Raw genomic sequence first — 20926 nt, 5'->3', positions numbered from 1 at the left:
TTGAAGGAGGAAGGAAATATAGGAGGGAAGAGAATTGAGCATGTAGCCTTTGATTTGAAGGGGTTAAGTTACTGAAATCTGATTACATTAATAAGTAAATTCATTTATTGAAAAGTTCCTCTTCATGGACCATAGTGACAGCATGAAATTAAATATCCACTGAGGAGCTCAGCCTAGCCAAAATCTACAAATACACTGCTCTGTTTCCAGGCATGAGCTATTTGCTGGAGTTTAGCCATGGACATATGAAAGGTTAGAACTTTGTGAAATATTAATACTTGGACTTTAAAAACAAGGTCAATAACATTTATCCAAAGCATCAGATTTGCAGTCACTCTATTTTATGAGGTTTTATGAATGTGTAACATATGATACACTTGACACTTCAGGATGAATATAATGGATGGCGAGTAAGGGAGCATTCATGAAAGAACCGGAGAAGGAATAGGCTTATTTCTGTAGCACAGTACTGGAGATCAAGGCTGTTTGGTTTATTCCCTTTGGCAGATCATTTGAAATAATGTGATGCTCAGCCCATGGATTTGAAAATGTTTTTAAAGCACAATCTCAGCATCCAGTTAATTCAAAGACAAATTGTTTCTGAGACAATTGAGGATAGGTCTAGGATAGCTGCGGGATATACTGCTTTATCCAACACTAACTTCGTAGCTGGAAGAATATCAAGATACATTTCTAAGGCTTTAGGAGGCGTTATTTCACTGGATCCTATTGATTTCACTGTTATTATTCCTGAAAATGTATTGTGTGTGAGCACTGTATAACTTGACTGTGTGTCTATCACAGAGAAGAATCTACTGTTTGTCCTTTAGGATGTTATCACTGAAAAAAAGAGACAGTCACATAAAACCATATGTGAATATGGAGTTGCAAAAACATCATCTTGCCAAACATAACTTTAAGGAGAGAAAATTACAGAAACAAGTACATTGGGGGAATAATTAAGTAGACTTAATTAGTATTAAATTTGTCCATTTTCCAGGAGGTTTAGAAGGAAATTAAATTCTAATATTCTAGAGCTTTAAGTTACAAGCATAATTTTGCTAGCAATAATTTGCTTTGCATATAGCAAAGTTCCGTAGCAATGAGGGATAGTATACATAGTAAGGTACAGTTTTGTTAGAAAATATTATGGTGTCTTTTAATCTATTATGTCCCATCATTTATAAATAGGACCCCTTTAAAGTCTTAAATTGAGTAATAAATATACCGCTTGTGGTACCTTTGCAATAAATATTATGTCACTGAAATATTTACAGAATTGAAAACTTGAGACTTAATGGGTTAAGCACAATAAAATTTTCTAATATCAAAAGTTTTTAATCTCGGTCAGAGCGTTATTAAATGTTTTCTACAGCAGGGACAATGGGAGGAAACTGAAATCTTAACAATGGCACAGGATTCTGAACTCATTAACACATCTCAGAAAATTCTGAATCTATTCTCAAAATTAATCTGTCCTTTTGGAAACACGACTAGCTCTTTTAATGCATATTAATTTATTAAACCAAGTACAAGTTTATGTTATTCAAACAGCTTCTCAAATAGTTAATTAATTGATTCTCTGACCAACTTAATTTAATAAATCAATTATTTTACATCTGAATGATAATGTCTCTCACATTAATAATCTGCTCTGGCTGATTAAAATATAGAGACCCTAGTGCAGGCATTTCCCACAGCAGTTAAGACCCCTCTTGGGACATAGACATACCCTACCAGTCTTGGTTCCTCTGCTTTAAAAGCTTCCTTCCTTGGGAGGCAGCAGATGATGGCTCAAGTACATGAGTTCCTGCCACCCATGTTTATCCCTAGGTTGAGTTCTGGACATCTAGCTTCAGCTTGCCCCAGCCCAGGCTGTTGCAGCAGATGGAAGAGCTCTTCCACCTCCCACATCAGAATGCTGGTTCGATCACTTCCTGTCCATCTTCCTGCTAATTTACCAAGTACTTGAGCCCCCAGTATCCACATAGGAAACCTGGGCAGAGTTCTGGACTCTTGGCTTGAGTCTGGCACATCCCTGGCTATTGCAGTCATTTGGAGAAGGAACCAATAGATGGAAAATTTTATTTCTTTCTCTTTCTTTTTTTTTTTTAGAGATTTATTTATTTACTTGAAAGAGCCATACAGAGAGAGAGATGGAGAGGCAGAGAGAGAGGTCTTCCATGCACTGGTTCACCCCCCAATTGGCCACAACTGCTGGAGCTGTGCCAATCCAAAGCCAAGAGCCAGGAGCTCCCTCCGGGTTTCCCATGCTGGCGCAGGGGTCCAAGGACCTGGGCCCTCCACTGCCCTCCCAGGCCCCAGCAGAGAGACAGATCAGAAGTGGAGCAGCCGGGACTCAAACCAGCGCCCACATGAGATGCTAGCACTGCAGGCGGGGGCTTCGTCTGCTACACCACAGCACCAGCCCCTCTCTCTTTCTCTTTCTCCCTATCCTCACTCCCGCCCCCCTCTCTTTCTGTCGTTCTGTCTTTACAATACAGCTTTTTAAAAAATATTCTTCCAGAAATATGATCTCATATACATCCTTGCATTTTAACCACATCTATTAATATGCAGTTTTTCCCAAGAATAATGATTTGGAAAGTAACACGTATCAGTACTCATTGATGTTATACTTTTCTGTTGTTGCATTTTGCCAAATAAGTTATATTTTTAATATTCATGTATGCTGGGTCAGCATCTTCCCAATGAAGAGCTCATTGTTGAAACAAACTAGGCTCCCCCACCCTTTAAATAGAAAATCGCCTATTATCCAGTGTCCTTTTTGTCACATTGAAGAACAGGGAACTTTTTATTCTTTCCAAGAAATGGCCTTTGCGATCCAGTAACAACGTGTTCTGTTCCCCAGGAAATGAGAGAAGATCGAGACAGGGCGCGGCTGGACTCCATGGTGCTGCTGATTATGAAACTGGACCAACTTGACCAAGACATTGAGAATGCCCTCAGCACCAGCTCCTCCCCGGCCAGCACCCCAGCCAGCCTGCGGCGGCACGTCCCTGTGAGCTTGCCACTCCTCTCTTGTCTTCCTGTGGGGATGTTCTCTGTTTACCTCACACAGCTTCCTTTACAAATGTATCATCTTTGATGATGACCCTAATAGATGATAAAAAAAAAAAATCTTTCTGTGCTTTTCAATGCTTTCTTCTATTCAGGGAGTCCACAGAGAAATGGGTGCTACCAGAGGAAATGTTTAAATAGGAGGAAACTTGAGACACTTGTGTTTCCTGGTTATTAAATAAGTTTTGTTGTAGATGGTTCCCTGTCAATTAAGTTTGATATAACATAAACTTCATTAACAGTAGTATGTCTACTTTGCTTGATAACTTATTCTCAATGTCCCACAAATTTACACTGCATAGAGAAGATGCTAAATAAATATTTGCTCATGGATAGATGGATAGACGGATGGATGGATGGATATAGATGCTAGTTGAACTAGCTGAAGATGCCACAATAAAGAATTTAGATAAAATTTACTTGAAAATACTTTAAAATTGACTCATTGAAATACAATCAATAGGACAAAGGTGAAAATTTTATTCCACTGTGCTTTCATTTTAGATGATAGATATTTCTCTGGGATTCTAATTTTAAATTTTATTCAGAATAAAATTTGAAAGAGGTATATTCTAGGAATGACTGTACACTTTACAAGCTTAATATTGGCTTCATATTAAATTGCTTAGTTTGTGCAGATCTAGCAAATGCAATAGTTTATCTGTAATTATAATTAAGTTGTAAGTCCTTTTTCAATTTAGCTACTATTTGTGTTATGCAAAAAAAAAAAATACATTGAGCCCTAAGATTTGTAATTTGAGATGAAACAGGTGGAAAAATCACATGCAAAGGCACATCCATATTTTTCGATAATTGGTACTACTTTAGTACTTCTTTGCCATTCACGTATGTAACTGATTCATCTGGCATAGGTCGTTAATTTTTTTTTTTACAATTTTTCAAAGGTTTATTTGTTCATTTGAAAGTCAGAGTTACAATGAGAGAGGGAGACACAGAGAGATATCTTCCATCCATTGGTTCATTCCCCAGTTGGCTTCAATGGGGAGGAGCCAGGAGCTTCATCCAGGTCTCCCAAGTGGGTAGCAGGGGCTCAAACACTTCAGGCCATCTTCCACTGCTTTTCCCAGGCCATTAACAGAGAGTTGGATCAGAAGTAGAACAGCTGGGACATGAACCCGCACACATGTGACGCCATCATGGCAGGCAGCAGCTTTACCTTCTGTACCACAATGCCAGCCCCTTGAATTTACATTTTGAAAATGCTCACAATGTAATGTTAAATGAGAAGCAAGAGAAGGAACATATGCAATACATCCTCAATTTTGCTTAAAAAATATAATTTACATATAAACACACTCACACATGGAGAATAACAAAATATTTATAGGAGTCAACTTCTACAAGGTTGGCATTTCAAGGCAAAGGTGTTTTCATGGATAGACATAATTTTTGTTTTACTATTTTTTTTCCAATATTTTGTAAATTTTCTAGGGTGATCTTATAGTATCTTTATAATAGGGGGAAAAAGTCATTTTTAAAAGCACTTCAAATACTCTCAAAGAAGTCTAAGCCCAAAATGTTTACTCATTTTCACCTCTTTTTTCAAAAGAAAGGAAGCCACTGTTTTTTACTTGCTTTTGTCATACTTTTAAGCTGAGTCTTACTGATTTCATCTTCAATGTCTTCTTCTTTGAGCTTGCTGTTAAAGCTGAATATGTTTCATCTAAGGGAAACTTGACTGCTTTTTGATGCACGATTCTCCCATCAGCTGGAGGTGGTTCTTCGTCCATGTTGGCTGCCTTTATTTCTGCTTTAGTTTTTCAAGATTTCTTCAGCTGACAGCTTTCCCTTTGTTAACACCACCACTTGGGGCTGTTCACTTCCTTGTCACTGTGCTCACCATCTTCTTCAGGGAGCTGAGGCTGGATTCCCTTGGTCTCTACTGTAGGTCCTTCCCTGCAGCTGACTTGCTCCTTGAAGTGGGACAGGGATGCTGGCTTGGCCGACCTTACGTAGGACACCTGGCTCTGCTTGCTCATGACAGCTGTAGGGAAACACTAGTTCAATCCCTCTTTTAAATCTTTCTCTTTCCCACTACATCCAACTTTCCTCAATTCCCATGTATTTAGGGAAAGAAAAGAAAAAGCGTAGACTTCTGCCAAATACAACTCTGTTGTCTCCATCTCCAAAAGCAAGAGAGCCCTTACCTACTAGATGTGGTTCTTTGTTGAATGTTAAAGACAAAAACAGGAGCTAACCTGAGTGATGAGTTTAGGATTTCTCTACATCTATGATGTCTGTCTCCATTACACTGGAGGCTGGATTTTACTTTACATACCCTGTTGTGTGAGCTGTCACCCCAATTGTTGTCTGTTCATAGAAATCTATTTCCAAGCTCTAAATTCAAGATATAGTTGGAATGGGCAAAATAATACAGGGAGGAAATGAACTGAGACCTCCACTGGTCTGGGTTCAATACCACTTCTATAACTGACTCTCTGGGAACATAAAATTGTCTTTTAAATTTGTCACCTGCAGGTTCAAGTTTTAAAAAAAGGAAATATTGTTCCTAGCTAATGACTTGTTGGAAGGAGTAACATACGTGAGAGGGCTTCCACAGATCCCACAAAGAATACATATTTAGTAATTGTTAATTCCCTTCCCTTCCACCCTGTACTCATACCAAGCACTCAGCTAAAGATGAGAAAGAGTAACCCACAAAAGTGCTTTTTGGTCTTTACATTTTTCTAGGTCATCCCTTGTTCTCTGTTTCTGTTCCTTGGTATATTAAAGCCAATGTATTCTCCTATCATCCAAATTTTTCTAGTGGCTCTTTCCATTCCATTTCATAATTGCACTATGGAATAAATGGATAATGGCATGATTATGACCATGATCATCTACCAAGGAGCACTGTCCCAGATTCACAGGACAAAGTGCCTCTGCCCCACTCTCCTTCAGCACTGTGAGCGTGCAGTTTAGCAGGAAATGTAAGGCACACAATGAAATCAAGACCCCCTACTCCTACTTTGAGAATATGTGTGGGAAAATGCCAGAGTGACTCTACATAGGGAGAACCAGTAAAGAATAATATATGGTGGACTATTTAACAATGACATTCACTTGAAAAATGTTCAAATAAGAGGACAGCAGTTAAGATGCCACTTGGGACACCCACATCGCATATCCAAGTGCCTGGTGTTATATCTTAATGTTAGCCATCGCAAAGCACACCAGACACCGGAGTAAGGGAAAGGGTTTATTGGGGAACACCCAACAGACCATAGTGAAGGGGCGGCGAAGGAAAAAGAGAAGGAGACTATAAGAGAGAGAGACAGATAGGAGGGAGAAGAGAGATGAGAGGAGGAGAGAAGCCAAGAGAGGCCAAGAGAGTGCAGGAGAGAAGGACCAAGAGAGCACGTGTTCAGGAACAGGCCCTTTTAAAACTTTGCCTGAGGGCGGGCAGGGAAGCAGGAGCAGCGAATCCCATTAGGATGGGGGTGGAGCCTGGCTCAGGTAGCTGGGCCATGTGGCCACCTGACTAAAACTGCGCCAGTTTCCTAACACCTGGGCTGGAATTCCTGCTCCACTCCTAGTTTCAACTTCTTACCAATGTGTACTATAGGAGGCAGCAGGTGATGACTCAAGTAGTTGGGTTCCTGACACGCACATGGGAGAACCAGATTGAGTATCCAGCTACTGGTTTCGGTCCAGTCCAGCCCCAGCCATTGTAGGCATTTGTGGAGTAAACCAGTGAATAACATCTCTCTCTCTCTCTCTCTCTCTCTCTCTCTCTTTCTCTCTTTCTCTCTTTCTCTCTTTCTCTCCCTACCAAATAAATATTGGGAGGGAGAGGTGGAAGGGGAGTAAGGGAGGAAGGGAGGAAGGAAATAAGTGAAGACTTCAAGGAGGCTGCCTAGTAAAAACCTTTTAAGTGACTATACCTTTGTAGATTTCCCACAGTCTAGCATCTGGTATTCTCCTTTACAGTTTAAAAACCCAACTTTGTCCAAGCACAAACAGCATATCAACATTTTAGGGCTGCCTAATGATAGCCAATCTCATAGCATGAGCAGGATTGGGGAATGGAAAAAATGTCAGTAGAATTTAGTGAGCATTCATCTCTACACATGTTACTTCATTTCTCCTCTCAGCAGTCCTAATGTGAGAAACCTGAACTTTGGAGAAGATGAGTTGTTTATGTGCAGTCATACACATGGGGAAGGGTGAATCATTTACCAAAGGTCACACAGCTGGTGAAACTTACTTCCTTCCACACAGAACAAATGCTCTTTCTGCTTTAGTGGAGATCTTCACAAAATGCAAATTTTTCATTAATAGTGAGATAAGTTCCACTTCCAGAATCAGAATCCTCTATGTCAAAAAAATAATAATAATAATAAATTAATTAATTAAAAAAAATCCTGTTGTCTGAGATGGCATTTTCTTCCCAATAATGTTATTTTAAGTTTGGGTTCGTAATTAATTTTTGTGTCCATGTGTGATCAAGGGGATAGTGATAATACCTTGGGATAATTCATCCATGACACAGAGATGCTCAGGAAACCTGTAGACCAGAATCCTATCACTACCTTTAATTGGACCTCCAGCAGCGTTCTGCACTATTTTTTCACTCTCCCTGGATCTTCTTTCAAATTCCAAGGCAACTATCCAAAAATTTTACTCTTTTCCTCACCTCATAATCCAATCCTACTTTTTTTTTTAATGAATATTTTTTTTATTAAACTTTTATTTAATGAATATAAATTTCCAAAGTATAGCTTGTGGGTTACAATGGCTTCCCCCCTCCCATAACTTCCCTCCCGCCCGCAACCCTCCCCCCTCCCGCTCCCTTTCCCCTTCCATTCATGTAAAGATTCATTTTCAATTCTCTTTGTATACAGAAGATCAATTTAGTATATATTAGGTAAAGGTTTCAACATTTTGCCCATATAGCAACATCGAGTGAAAAAACTACCATTGGATTACTAATTATAGCATTAAATAGCAATGTACAGCACATTAAAGACAGAGATCCTACATAATTTTTTTTTTCAAAATAATTAATTTTCTATGCCATTTCCATTTTAACACCAGGTTGTTTTTTTTTTTTTCATTTCCAATTATCTTTATATACAGAAGATCACTTCAGTATATAATTAGCAAAGACCTCATCAGTCTGCGCCCACACAGAAACGCAAAGTATAAAAATACTGTTTCAGTACCAGTCATAGCATCACTTGGCTTTAGACGACACATTAGGGACAGATCCCGCATGGGGTGTAAGTACACAGTGACTCCTGTTGCTGACTTAACAATTTGACACTCCTGTTCATGGCGTCAGTAATCTCCCTGGGCTCTAGTCATGAGTTGCCAGGGCTATGGAAGCCTTTAGTCCAATCCTACTTTTTATCTCTTTCAAACATCCTTGCCTTCCTCTTCACATAGGAAACGCAGGCCCTTGACAAGCTTCCCAGCATCACATCTGCATTGGAAATTGCTCTGGGCGTCCCTTCTTTCACCTACTTCAGGAAAAGATGTCACTGTTGTCATCTAAAGCTGCTCTTATTGTCTTTGCCATCATCTTCGTTCTCTCCCACCTCCTGGCTTTGTTCCACCAATTATTCACCTACTCATGCATTGAAAATCCACTGTTGTATTCCTATTAGTTCTTGTTCTTTTTTTCTCTGTAGCACATTTATTCACCCATAATATTTTTCTACTATCTACCTATTAATAAGTCCTTCCTTTTTTAAGTGTACTTCACTAGCATATAAGAAGAAGAGAAGTGGATTGGAAGGAGAGGTCATTTTTTTTTTTCATTACAGACATTTAAATGCAAAATCAAAAAGCTTCCCTTGACTTTCTTTCAGGAAGTGCCCTATTTCAGCCCTTCTTTTACATGCCAAGCTTTACAGCTCTTTTCACCTAAAACTTCTTTCTTGGCTATGGCTGACACACCCAGTGGTCTCCATGTGAGATGCTTGATGTTATGGAACATTCTCTTCTCCTTGGCTTTCACCATTCCCAAGGCTCCTATTTGCTGTCCTGTTCTTTTTTTCTACCTCTTCAACAATTGCTTTCCAAATCTTCAGTGGGTCATCTTTCTACATTCACTCATTAAATCTCATACCCAAATTCTAGAATTAATTCTCCCTCCTGTCTAACTTAAAAATTTTCCCTGGGGATTAGCAGTTTCCATTATCTTATTCATATTAAGGGTCACCAAGGAGATCTTTGTTGTTATCTTCCAGTTTGTACTCATGTATCCAATGGATCACAAGAAACTCACTCCTTTGTGTCAAAATTAAATTTTGTATAAACTTCCAACATAGCACCTACCACACGGGGTTCCTTTCCACAACAAGAACTCCCAAGATCTTTACATTCCTGTTGCCTGGCACAGTTGGAGGCATAGGGTCACAATGATGAAAGAGAACCTTTTAGGAAGATGATGTGCAGGATGAATCGCACAATGCAAAGGTGGAGTCACAAGGAAATTGCTGGGTGGCACTTATAAGGATAATTCATGGCTTGCTCACCACTTAGTTTGTGTATGGTAGTAGTGAACAGAGAAAGGATGGCATAGGCATGGGAGATCCTGAGAGCACATGTATTTTATTTCTCATAGTGAACAAAGGGAAGAAGAGAAAACAATAAAAAAAATTGTACCAAACTACTCAGTTATGATCCTTCTTAAATCATTTATTTAGTTGTGTTTTAGGATACTAGTCCTAAGTTGTGGTAATAGTCCTAATTGTGGTAGGTACTTTAGGAGTTTGAACCCTGGAGTCAGAAAAACCTGACTTTTAGTACCAACTCTACCATGAAATATGATGTTGATCAAGTTACTTGCCTTAAGCCTTAGTGCAATGGTATGAAAATATGGCTCCCAAACTCATGCAGAGGTTTAAGCTTTAAATCCCAAGGTCTTATGTCAATGACGCTAAGACTGATAGAAGATTAATCTAATTATGGTGCTTCGGAGTTGGGCCCTTGGTGGGAAGTCCTTGGGGACATTCCTTGGAAGGTTCTTACCAGAGAGTTGGTTATAAAAGCCAGTTGAGTCCAGCCACTCTCTCTGCATCCTGGCTCCCCATGTGATCCTTCCTCCATATACACTCTGCCATGGCCATCCTCTAGCAAAATCAATGGGGCCACCGATGTTGGACTGGAAACTTCCAAAGTCACAAGCGAAAAAAAGCTGCTATCTTTTGTCAGGAGCCTCTCTCAGATATTTGTAATAGTGATAAAAAGCTAATATACTTGGCTTCATCACCTTTTAAGTGATAGCAACACCTTCCTCATAGAATGGGCAAGGCAGATAATAATGGCTGTGAAATATTGTCTGTGACAAGTAAATATGCAAAAATGATAGTATGTTTTAAATTTATTATTTTACCTCACAATTATTGTGTGCTTATAAAGATATATGATTATGCTCTTACTTATATAACTACAACATAAACAGGAAGGAACATTTAAAGAATTTCTAGTACACATAAAGATCAAATATAAGTGGCTTATAAGTTACCTGCTGCTTATAGCCGTTCATGTGATGTTTATAAATTACCTATTATTTACTTCTATCCATTGATGTTTGCACGATTTGAAATTTTAAAGAATCATATTTTTTTCTTAAGGTAATATGTTTTTTGTCATTTCCATGCAGAAAAGAAAAAACGGTTCTGAACTTAAATAACTCCATGTATGAGAAATTTAGTTAGATTTATGGATTTTGTCTTTTTTAAGATTTGTTTATTTATTTCAAAGAGTTACAGAAAAGGAGAGAGAAAGAGAGAGAGGAAGAGCGGGAGAGAGAGAGAGAGAGACCTCTTCCATCTGCTAGTTCATTCCCCAGATGGATGGCTGCAATGGCCAGCACTTCATCAGGTTTCATCAGGTCTCTCATGTGGGTGGCAGGCTCCCAAACACTTAGGCCATCTTGTACTGCTTTCCACAGACCATTAGCAGGGAATTGAATCAGAAGTGGAATAGCCAGGACTCAAACCTGGTCCCATTTGGGATGCCAGTATCACAGGTGGTGGCTTTACTTGCTATACTACAATGCCCGCCCTAGAGTTATGTATTTTATACATACACACACATGTTTAGCAAATGTAATATTTTCATATTCATTATTATGTATATATTTTATGCCCTTGTAATTGGAGAAAAATTAGTTTCAATGCTATTGAGGATTCATAGTTTTATAGCCTAAACTATACACTATTTCTCTTGTGAGGACTATGAGAAGAAAGATATTAATATTTGTCAGTCTAGCTCTTTCATAAAACAATATTTACACTGATGAATGGATGAACAAATTATGGTATATCTATGTAATGGACTCAGCAGTAAGAAGGAATGAAATACCAAGACAAGCAGTACTACAGGTGAATCTCAAAAATATTAGGCTGTGCAAAAGTAGTCAGACTCAAAAAAGTATATACCAGATGATTCAATTTATATCAAAGACAGATCTTATTTAAACAGACAGAAAACAGACTAGTATTTGCTTGGAGCTGGGGGTGTTGGTAGGGCTACCTGGGAAAGAGGTGGAGAACTTTCTAGGGCAATGGAAATGTTATGTATCTTCATTGTGGTAGTGATTGTTTGGGTTAATAAATTAGCCAAACTTCATCAAAATGTATACCTAAATGAGCTTTACTTTAATGTATTCAAGTGTATATCAATAAAGTTGATTTTTAAAACAAAAAAATCAATGATGATCTAGGTACTACACACTATTCAAAGATTTTAATAAATATTAGTAAACAAGACAAATGAAGACCCTGCTTTTGGGATGCCTGCATTCTAATAGACAAAGATAGATAAGAATTACAAGAGAAATGACTGGGCAAGTAGATAAGTAGATTGACAGATCAAAAAACAGAGATGGACATAAATAACATGGGTTAAGTAAACAATGTAGCATAATTGTAATACAGACAATGACAGGCCATGCAGTTTGAAGAGGAGAGACTGCTTTAGCTTGAAATGTCAAAAGGTGCTTCTCTGAGGTAGTGATATTTGAGTTGAGAACTCAATGACAAGAAAGGGTCAGCAAACCGAAAGTGAGCAGGCATAGCCATCCTAATATCAGATGAAGCGGACTTTAAATCAAAAATTGCAAAAAACTCTGGCCTCAGAAACAGCCCTTAAAGCATTCATATCTGGCTAAAAAGCCATGAGAGTTTCTCAGGCATGGAAAGCCAAGACTCTGTGGCAAAAAAAAAAAAAAAAAAAAAAACAAAACCTAAATGAAATATCTCTGTGAGTGAGATCCCAGCAGAAAGAACGGGCCATCAAAAAAGGAGATACTTTTCTCTGAAGGGAGGAGAGAACTGCCACTTTGACTATGGCCTTGTCTAAATAAGATCGGAGTTTTGAACTCAAGAGGCTTCCATAGCCTTGGCAGCTCAAGACAGGAGCCTATGGTGATTACTGACATCATAAATAAGAGTGTCAATTGTTAAATCAATAACAGGAATCACCTACTCCCCATGTAGGATCTCTGTCCTTAATGTGTTGTACTATGTGAATTAATGGTAAAACTACTACTCAAACAGTGCTCTGTACTTTGTGTGTCTTTGTGGGTGCAATCTGTAGAAATCTTTACTTAGTATATACTAAATTGATCTTCTGTATATAAAGATAATTGAAAATGAATCTTGATGAAGAATGGGATGGAAGAGGGAGTGGGGGATGGGATAGTTGCAAGTGGGAGGGAGGTTATGGGGGTAAAAGCTACTACCATCCAAAATTTGTACTTTGGAAATTTATATTTATTAAATAAAAGTTGAAAAAAAGATTAAAAAAACAAAAACTGCAAAAAGAGATGAAGAAGGACATTATATTTTGATAAACGCTTATATTCAGCAAGAAGACATAAGAATCATAAATATATACGTACCTAACACAAGACCATCCAGATATATACAGCAAATACTATTAGACTTAAAGGGAGAGAGAGACTATAATACAATAATAGTGGGTGACTTCAACACCCCCTCTCATCAATGGACAGATCATTAGACAGAAAAACAATAAAGCTACATCATGGTTGAAACATACTGTTGAGCAAATGGGCCTAAAAGACATTTACAAGACATTTTGCCAAACAGCTACAAAATATACATCCTTCTCAACAGCATGTGGAACATTTTCTAGGATAGACCACATATTAAGCCACAAATCAAGTCGCAGCAAATTTTAAAAGATTGAAATCATGCCATGTATCTTCTCAGATCATAAAGGAATAAAACTAGAAATCAACAACAACAATAGAACACTCATAAATATTTGGAAATTAAACATGCTACTGAGTGATCAGTGGGTCATTGAAGAAATTAAAAAAGAAGTAAAAAACTTTTGTGAAGTAAATGAAAATGAAAGCATAACATATCAAAACCTATAGGATACAGCAAAAGGCATATTAAAAGGGAAGTGTATAGGAATAAATGCTTACATTAAAAAAAGGAGAAACATCCAAAATTACAGATCTAATGATGCATTTTGAAGACTTAGAAAAACAAGAGCAAACCAAACCCAAAATTGGCAGGAGAGAAGAAATAATAAGGATCAGAGTAGAAATAAATGAAATTGAAACAAATAAAACTATAAAAGATCAACCAAAAAAGTTGTTTTTTTTTTGAGAAGATAAACAAAATAAATAAACTTCTAGCCAGACTAACAAGTAAAAAAATAGAAGATATTTAAATAAATAAAATTACAGATGAAAAAGGAGACATTACAGCTGACAACACTGAAATACAAAGGATCATCAGAAAATACTATGAAGAGCTATATGCTAATATACGGGGAAACCTCAAAGAAATGAATAAATTCCTGAATTCATATAACCCACCTAGATTAAATCAAAAGATACAGTCAACCACAACAAGCAATGAGATTGAAGCAGTGATCAAAAGTCTTACAAGGAAAAGTCTGGGACCTGATGGCCTTACTACTGACTTCTGCAAAATATGCAAAAGAAAGTAACCCCAATACTCTTGAAACTATTCCAAAATATTGGACAGGATGGAACACTGCCAAACTCTTTTTAAGAAGCCACTGTTACCTTGATACCAAAACCAAAAGACATGACATGAAGAGCAAACTACAGACCTGTATCAATGAACACAGATACAAAGATTCTCAACAAAATATCAGCAGATTGAATCCCAAACCACATCAAAAAAGTTATACATCATGATCAAGTGGGATTTATCACAGAAATGCAGTAGTGGCTCAACATATGCAAATCAATAAGCATCATAAATCATATCAATAGAATGAAGAACAAAAACCATATGATCAACCCAGTAGATGCAAAGAAAGCATTTGATAAGATTCAACACCTTTTCATAATAAAAACCTTCCACAAATTAGTTATACAAGAAACATTCCTCAAAATTATAGAGGCTATACATGACAAACCAACAACCAATATCATGTTGAATGGGGAAAAGCTAAAAGCATTTCCCCTCAGATCTGGAATAGGACAAGGATATCCACTTTCACCACTCTTACTCAATGTAGTATTAGAAGTTTTAGTGAGAGAAATTAGGGAGGAGAAAGAAATAAAGGGCATCGAAATGGAAAAGAAGAAAACAAATTATCCATGTTTACAGATGACATGATGACATACATAGAAAAACCTAAGCACTTCACCAAAAAGCTGTTAGAATTGATAAGCCAATTCAGTAAAGTTGAAGGTTACAAAATAAGCATACAAAACACAGTACCTTTTATGTATGCTAATGATGAACTCACAGAAAGAGACATCAAGAAAGAAATTCCATTCACAATAGCCACCAAAAGTATCGAATATTTGGGAATAAATTTAACCAAAGAAGTGAAAGATCTCTACAATGAAAATTTTCAAGCATTGATGAAAGAAATCATGAAGGACACAAAAATATGGAAAGATACTCCTTTCTCATAGATTGGAAGAATCAATATCATTAAAATGTCTATACCACCTAAAGCAATCTACATATTCAATGCAAGCTCTATCAAAATACCAATGAAATTCTTGACAGCACTAGAAAAGCAATACTAAAATTCATATAGAATCACAAAAGTTGAGAATAGCCAAAGTGACCCTGAACAAGAAAAAACAAGGTGAAGGCATCACAATATCTGACTTTGAAGCATATTACAAAGCCATAGTAAATAAAACAGCATGGTATTGGCATAAAAACCAATACATAGATCAGTGGAACAGAATAGAGAGCCCAGAAATTAACCCACATACATATAGTCAACTGACTTTTGGCAAAAGTGCTCAGACCATACAGTGGAGTAAGGATAGTTTCTTCAAAAAAATGATGCTGGCAAAACTGGATTTATATGTGTAGAACAATGAAATTAGATCCATATCACTCACCACATGCAAAAATCAATTCAAGATGGATCAAAGGCTTAAATTTAAGACCTGAGACTATGAAGTTGCTGGAAGAAAACATAGAAGAAACACTCAAGACATTGGTGTAGGGAATGACTTCTTGGATAAGACCCCCAGAGCACAGGCAACAAAAGAAAAATTAAATAAGTGGGACTATATCAAACTCAGAAGCTTTCGCAGGGCAAAGGAAACAATAAATGGAGTGAAGAGACATCCAACAGAATGGAAAAAATATTTGTAAGCCACCTAGCTGACAAAGGATTGATATCCCAAATATATCAACAACTAAAACTCGATGAAACCAATCAAGTTGAGAAATGGGCAAGGATTTTAGTACATCTCAAAAGAAGAAATATAAATGGCCAACAAATATATGAAAAAATACTCAACATTACCACCCAGCAGGGAAATGCAAATCAAAACCACAATGAGATATCACCTCAGCGCTGTCAGAATGACTAAAATCAAAACCCCAGAGAATAACAAATGCTAGTAAGAATATGGACTAACGAGAACACTTACACACTGTTGGTAGGAATGTGAATTAGTGAAGCCATTGTGGAAAACAATGTGGAGATTTCTTTAAAAACTAGAAATAGATTTGCCATATGATCCAGCAATCCCACTACTGGATATATATACCCAAAAGACTTGAACACACTGTATCAAAGTGTACCTGCACCACCATATTCATAGCAGCACTGTTCACAATAGCCAAAACTTGAAATCAACCAAGGTGTTCATCATCAGATGAATGGACAAACAATGTAGTATATATAAACATTGAAATATTATTCAGCTAAAAAAAATTAAATTCTACCACTTGCAGCAAAATGGAATCAACTAGAGGATACCATGTTGAGGGAAATAGGCTAGACACAGAAGGACCAATACTGTGTGTTCTCCCTTATGTATGGGAGACAACATTTAAAAAATGAACAAATATAAAAAGGAAGAAAGAAAAAAGAAATATCTGTATGTATTAATATTGCTGTGAATATGGTTTTATAAAACTTTATTTTATACCTTTATAAAACCAGTGATTAACAATGTTATACTATTATAGTTTTAATGATCTGTAATTACTTTAAAATTTACTGTACATGGATGAAATGGTCATTTTATCATTCAGTTATTATTTATGGCTATTGTCTATATTTCCACTAAACTAGGATCTTTTTGCTCTTTGCTTCTTAAACTTCTTATTCAGTGTAATATTAAGCCTTTTACTGTAATGAAAATTTAAAATATGTTGCCTCAAAACTGAAAAAAAGAAGAGAGAAGGAAGGAATTGAATCACCCATTACAAAGCATAATTTCTGTCCTTAAACAGTGAGTGTATGGTTCATTAGATAGAAGAGTCTCTAGCTAAGAGATTCTAGTCCACTGTGTTAGGTGTCACTCTGGAGATCTGATGAGAACTTAGTAGAGACCAAGGGGAGGAGAATAGGAGAGTGTTGTCATTGACTCCAGCAGTGATGCTGGTGAGGCTGTCTGGGCAGTCTGTTTTTGTGCAAGGGGTGTTAACTGAGCTACTCAAGATCACAAAGTCAGTAAGGGGTGTCTGCGGCCCCCACCTGCTAACCATCACTGCAGTGCTGTGGCTAGTCACCACCAATGGCTTGTCTATCTCAGACTAACGTGTTCAGTTACCAAAGTGGGGTGCTACTTCTTGCATTGTTATTCCACGTACTTTGAGTGACATGTCAACATCAGTTTGTCAGTATACGTTGGCAGTGACAGGAAAGGGAAGGGTAAAGGGAGAAGTGAGAAAGAGAGGGAAAGAGCATTCACACGCCTTTCATATCACTGCATTTCATGTTCACAGGATCTGGAATCAGGATCTGAAAGTGGAACAGATACTATTTCAATAATTCAGACACCAGAAAACCTGTCTTCCAACACTGAGTGCACTGACCTGCCATCTTCCATCCCCGTGGCCAATTCTGGAACCAAACCCAAGACGGTAAGTTGTGAATGTAACATTCAGTCTGAACATGCAAGTGTCGTGACCATCAGGTAAGAGGTGACATCATATCCATTGACTGCAGAACACACATCCTTGGAGCTGCAGTGCCGGCTGTTTAACAAAGAACAGACCTACAAATGGGTTGTTGGTTTGTTTTATAAATCACACAAATGCTTCACCCAAACAGCTCATGGGTCCAAAATTATGCAAAACACCCTAATGCCATGTTGTTACTGAATACTCAAAGTTTTAAACAACCAAGAAGGCAAAATCTGGAGAGGGCCTTTCTACACAATTATGTTGACCACACTGTTTACTGAGTGGAAAATTATCTCTTGAAACTTCAGAGATATGTTATTATAAAGATAGATAACAGAAACAAAGATGGGTTGGTAGATATAAATGAGAGAGAAAGAGAAGGAAGGATAGACAAAGAGATAGAGATACAAAATTACCTACATCATAAATTTTTGTCTGTGGGTGTTAAATGACACAGTACATATAAAGTGCTTAGTGAAATGCCCACTGGAGAGCAAGTATTGAATGAAGACAAGCTGCTGTCATCATTATTATGATGCTTCATAGACATTACAATGCTGTTGAAATGAATGAAAGGGAGAATTACCACACTGAATATAACACAGTGTGGTGAATTGTGAATCAAAGACATTTTCCTTTAAGCAAAAAGTTGAACTGCAACAGAAAAATAGTATTTGACTCTAAAAGGTAACATTTATGGAGGAAGTAATTACTACTTCAAATATCTAAAGTCCTAGCATTTCCAAAATAACCTTTCCTAGTTTAGTGAAAATCATAGTGCAGTATTATTTTTTTAAATGCCCATGTTAGCTTAACACAGGGAGACAGGTTTGGATTGCTTATTTGCCTGCCTTTAAAATGAAAGGCAAGTCTAAAATAAGACTCAAAAAAGAATACTCTGAATTTAAAGCATGGTAGATTTGCTACAATTTCAAGAAGAATAAAAACACAACGTTTAATTGCAGATATACCAGACTTGAATATTTATGTAGAAATTAGGAATTCTGTTATTTATACCTAGATCATTTTGGATGGAATAAACATTTATTGAACATTTACTACATGTCACACACTATGGTAAAAGAAAAAGAAAAGAGGAATAAGCATATTGTGTCTTTAAGCAGTTTGCCTTTGAGCCCAGGAGGGCAGGCATGTAAACAGTAAGCTGCCATGACCTGCTTTATGGGCCGTGGCAGTGCTGTGTATATGGGGAACAGAAGAAATAAACAAGATAATACATGTCACCAAAAAAAGCAGGGACAGCAATAACAATAACGTATGCCAACAGGCTCTTCTTTCTCATAATGGAGAAAAAAGGTTGAAATGCAAAATTTAAAACATGAAACTTGGTTATCTAACCACCTCCTGATTAAGGGACCAGATGTTTTTAACTCGACCCTCCCCCCAGTCCACTTTAATTTGAAAGCTTTGAGAATCATTTACAGCATTGGCTTTTGTAACACTGGGGACAGGTATGGGGCTCACTTTGTTGTTGGTGGTGGTGGTTTAGTTATGCAAGGAAGCAAATTTCATATCATATGTGCAGTTTTAAAAACCCAATGATGGCCGGTGCCACGGCTCAATAGGCTAATCCTCTGCCTGCGGCACCAGCACACCGGGTTCTAGTCCCGGTTGGGGCGCCAGATTCTATCCCGGTTGCCCCTCTTCCAGTCCAGCTCTCCGCTGTGGCCCGGGAAGGCAGTGAAGGCTGGCCCAAGTCCTTGGGCCCTGCACCCCATAGGAGACCAGGAGAAGCACCTGGCTCCTGGCTTCGGATCAGCGCAGTGCGCCAGCCGCGGCAGCCATTGGAGGGTGAACCAATGGCAAAAGGAAGACCTTTCTCTCTGTCTCTCTCTCTCTCACTGTCCACTCTGCCTGTCAAAAAATTAAAAAAAAAAAAAAATGATACTTCCCACCCTCCCACCTCCTTCCTTATTTTTCTTTTAATTTTTGTGATGACATACTTTCAATTTACTTTAATCACAAGCTTAATCCTCCACTAAATACATAATTCAATAAGTAGTAAGTAGCAAAATTACTGCCCCTTAGGAGTATAGATGAGGGCTATAAACAATAATAATATCTCAAGATGTCAATTTTGGGACTGGCGCCGTGGCTCACTTGGTTAATCCTCCGCCTGTGGTGCCGGCATCCCATATGGGTGCTGATTATAGTCCTGGTTGCTCCTCTTCCAGTCCAGCTCTCTGCTGTGGCCCAGGAAGGCAGTGGAGGATGGTCCAAGTGCTTGGGCCCCTGCACCTGCATGGGAGACCAGGAAGAAGCAGCACCTGGCTCCTGGCTTTGGATTGGCACAGCACCGGCCATGGCGGCCATTTTGGGGGTAAACCAACAGAAGGAAGACCTTTCTCTCTGTCTTTCTCTGTCTGTCTCACTGTCTATAACTCTACCTGTCAAATAAAAAAAGATGTCAATTTTACTCATATACATTACATTTTTTTTAGTACTCTATGTATTAGCTACCACAAATCAGAGAAAGCATGATATTTGTCCTTTTTGGACTGACATTTCACTAAGCATAATGGTCTCCAATTGCATCTATTTTGTTGTAAAAGACAGCATTTCATTCTTTTCTATTGCTAAGTAGTATTCCATAGTATATGAGTGTATATATATATATGTATATGTATATATATATGTATATATACATGTGTGTGTATATATGTATATATATATATACACACCACATTTTCTTCATCCAGTCATCAGCTGATGGACATCTGTGTTGATTCTGTATCTTAGCTATTGTCAGTTGAGCTACTATAAACACATGGTAAGATAGGTAAGATAACTTTCATATGCTGATTTCAGAGGCTCACTTATTAAAAGTGTTTATTTTACATTCACTTTACAGAGCCATTCTTTTCACCTTGGTATTTGTTCCATGTTTATCTTTTACTTTACTATAATCAGGAGCGATATCCATATTTTCTTCCTTGGAACATACATGTTTCAGTGTGTAATTGTTTCATGATTGGTTATCATGTACAATTATGTGTGTAGTTCCTTAGTCTTTCTTCAATACCCATGTTTATAAATGTGGTCAGTAGAGATACACAATATACATCTCCTTTGGGTAGCCATGCTCAGTAAAGTTTTGTGATAAGAAGTATAAGCAAATGCATTTTGCTAGGGCTTTCATCCACTAGGGTATTTTCTGATGATTCTTTGTTCACATTTTTCATGTTGTGCCATACCAGTGAACCAAACAATTCACCCCACAGTCACAACTTATAAATCCTTGCACCAATTCTTGGACAGAAAAAAAAAATGTTTTCATGTATCCCAAATCAAATATTTACTGAAAATTTACTGCAGAAAACTGGATATGAATCACCTTCAGCTGCTCTGGTGTGACTTGTTATTTGGGAGCAAAATCATAGCTTTACAGTCATACCACAAGTCATCATTCAGTTTGCAATAAGACTCATCATGCAGTTGACTCA

General features: G+C 37.6%; 1 protein-coding gene and 1 pseudogene across 2 annotated transcripts in view; one reads left to right on the top strand and one right to left on the bottom strand.

The window, feature by feature from the left end:
- Positions 1–20926, top strand: part of DLC1 (DLC1 Rho GTPase activating protein) — a 432547-nt gene that overhangs the window by 99119 nt on the left and 312502 nt on the right. For both annotated transcript variants that reach the window (XM_062213382.1, XM_062213381.1), the window contains exons 3-4: positions 2873–3022; positions 17283–17420. In XM_062213382.1, the coding sequence (XP_062069366.1) occupies positions 2873–3022; positions 17283–17420 (288 nt within the window). The remainder of the gene's footprint in view (positions 1–2872; positions 3023–17282; positions 17421–20926) is intronic.
- On the bottom strand, positions 4588–5083 carry LOC133775239 (uncharacterized protein KIAA1143-like; annotated as a pseudogene).

This window comes from Lepus europaeus, chromosome 16, assembly GCF_033115175.1.
Source record: "Lepus europaeus isolate LE1 chromosome 16, mLepTim1.pri, whole genome shotgun sequence".
NCBI lineage: Eukaryota > Metazoa > Chordata > Mammalia > Lagomorpha > Leporidae > Lepus > Lepus europaeus.
This window is presented reverse-complemented; position numbering and strand designations above follow the sequence as displayed.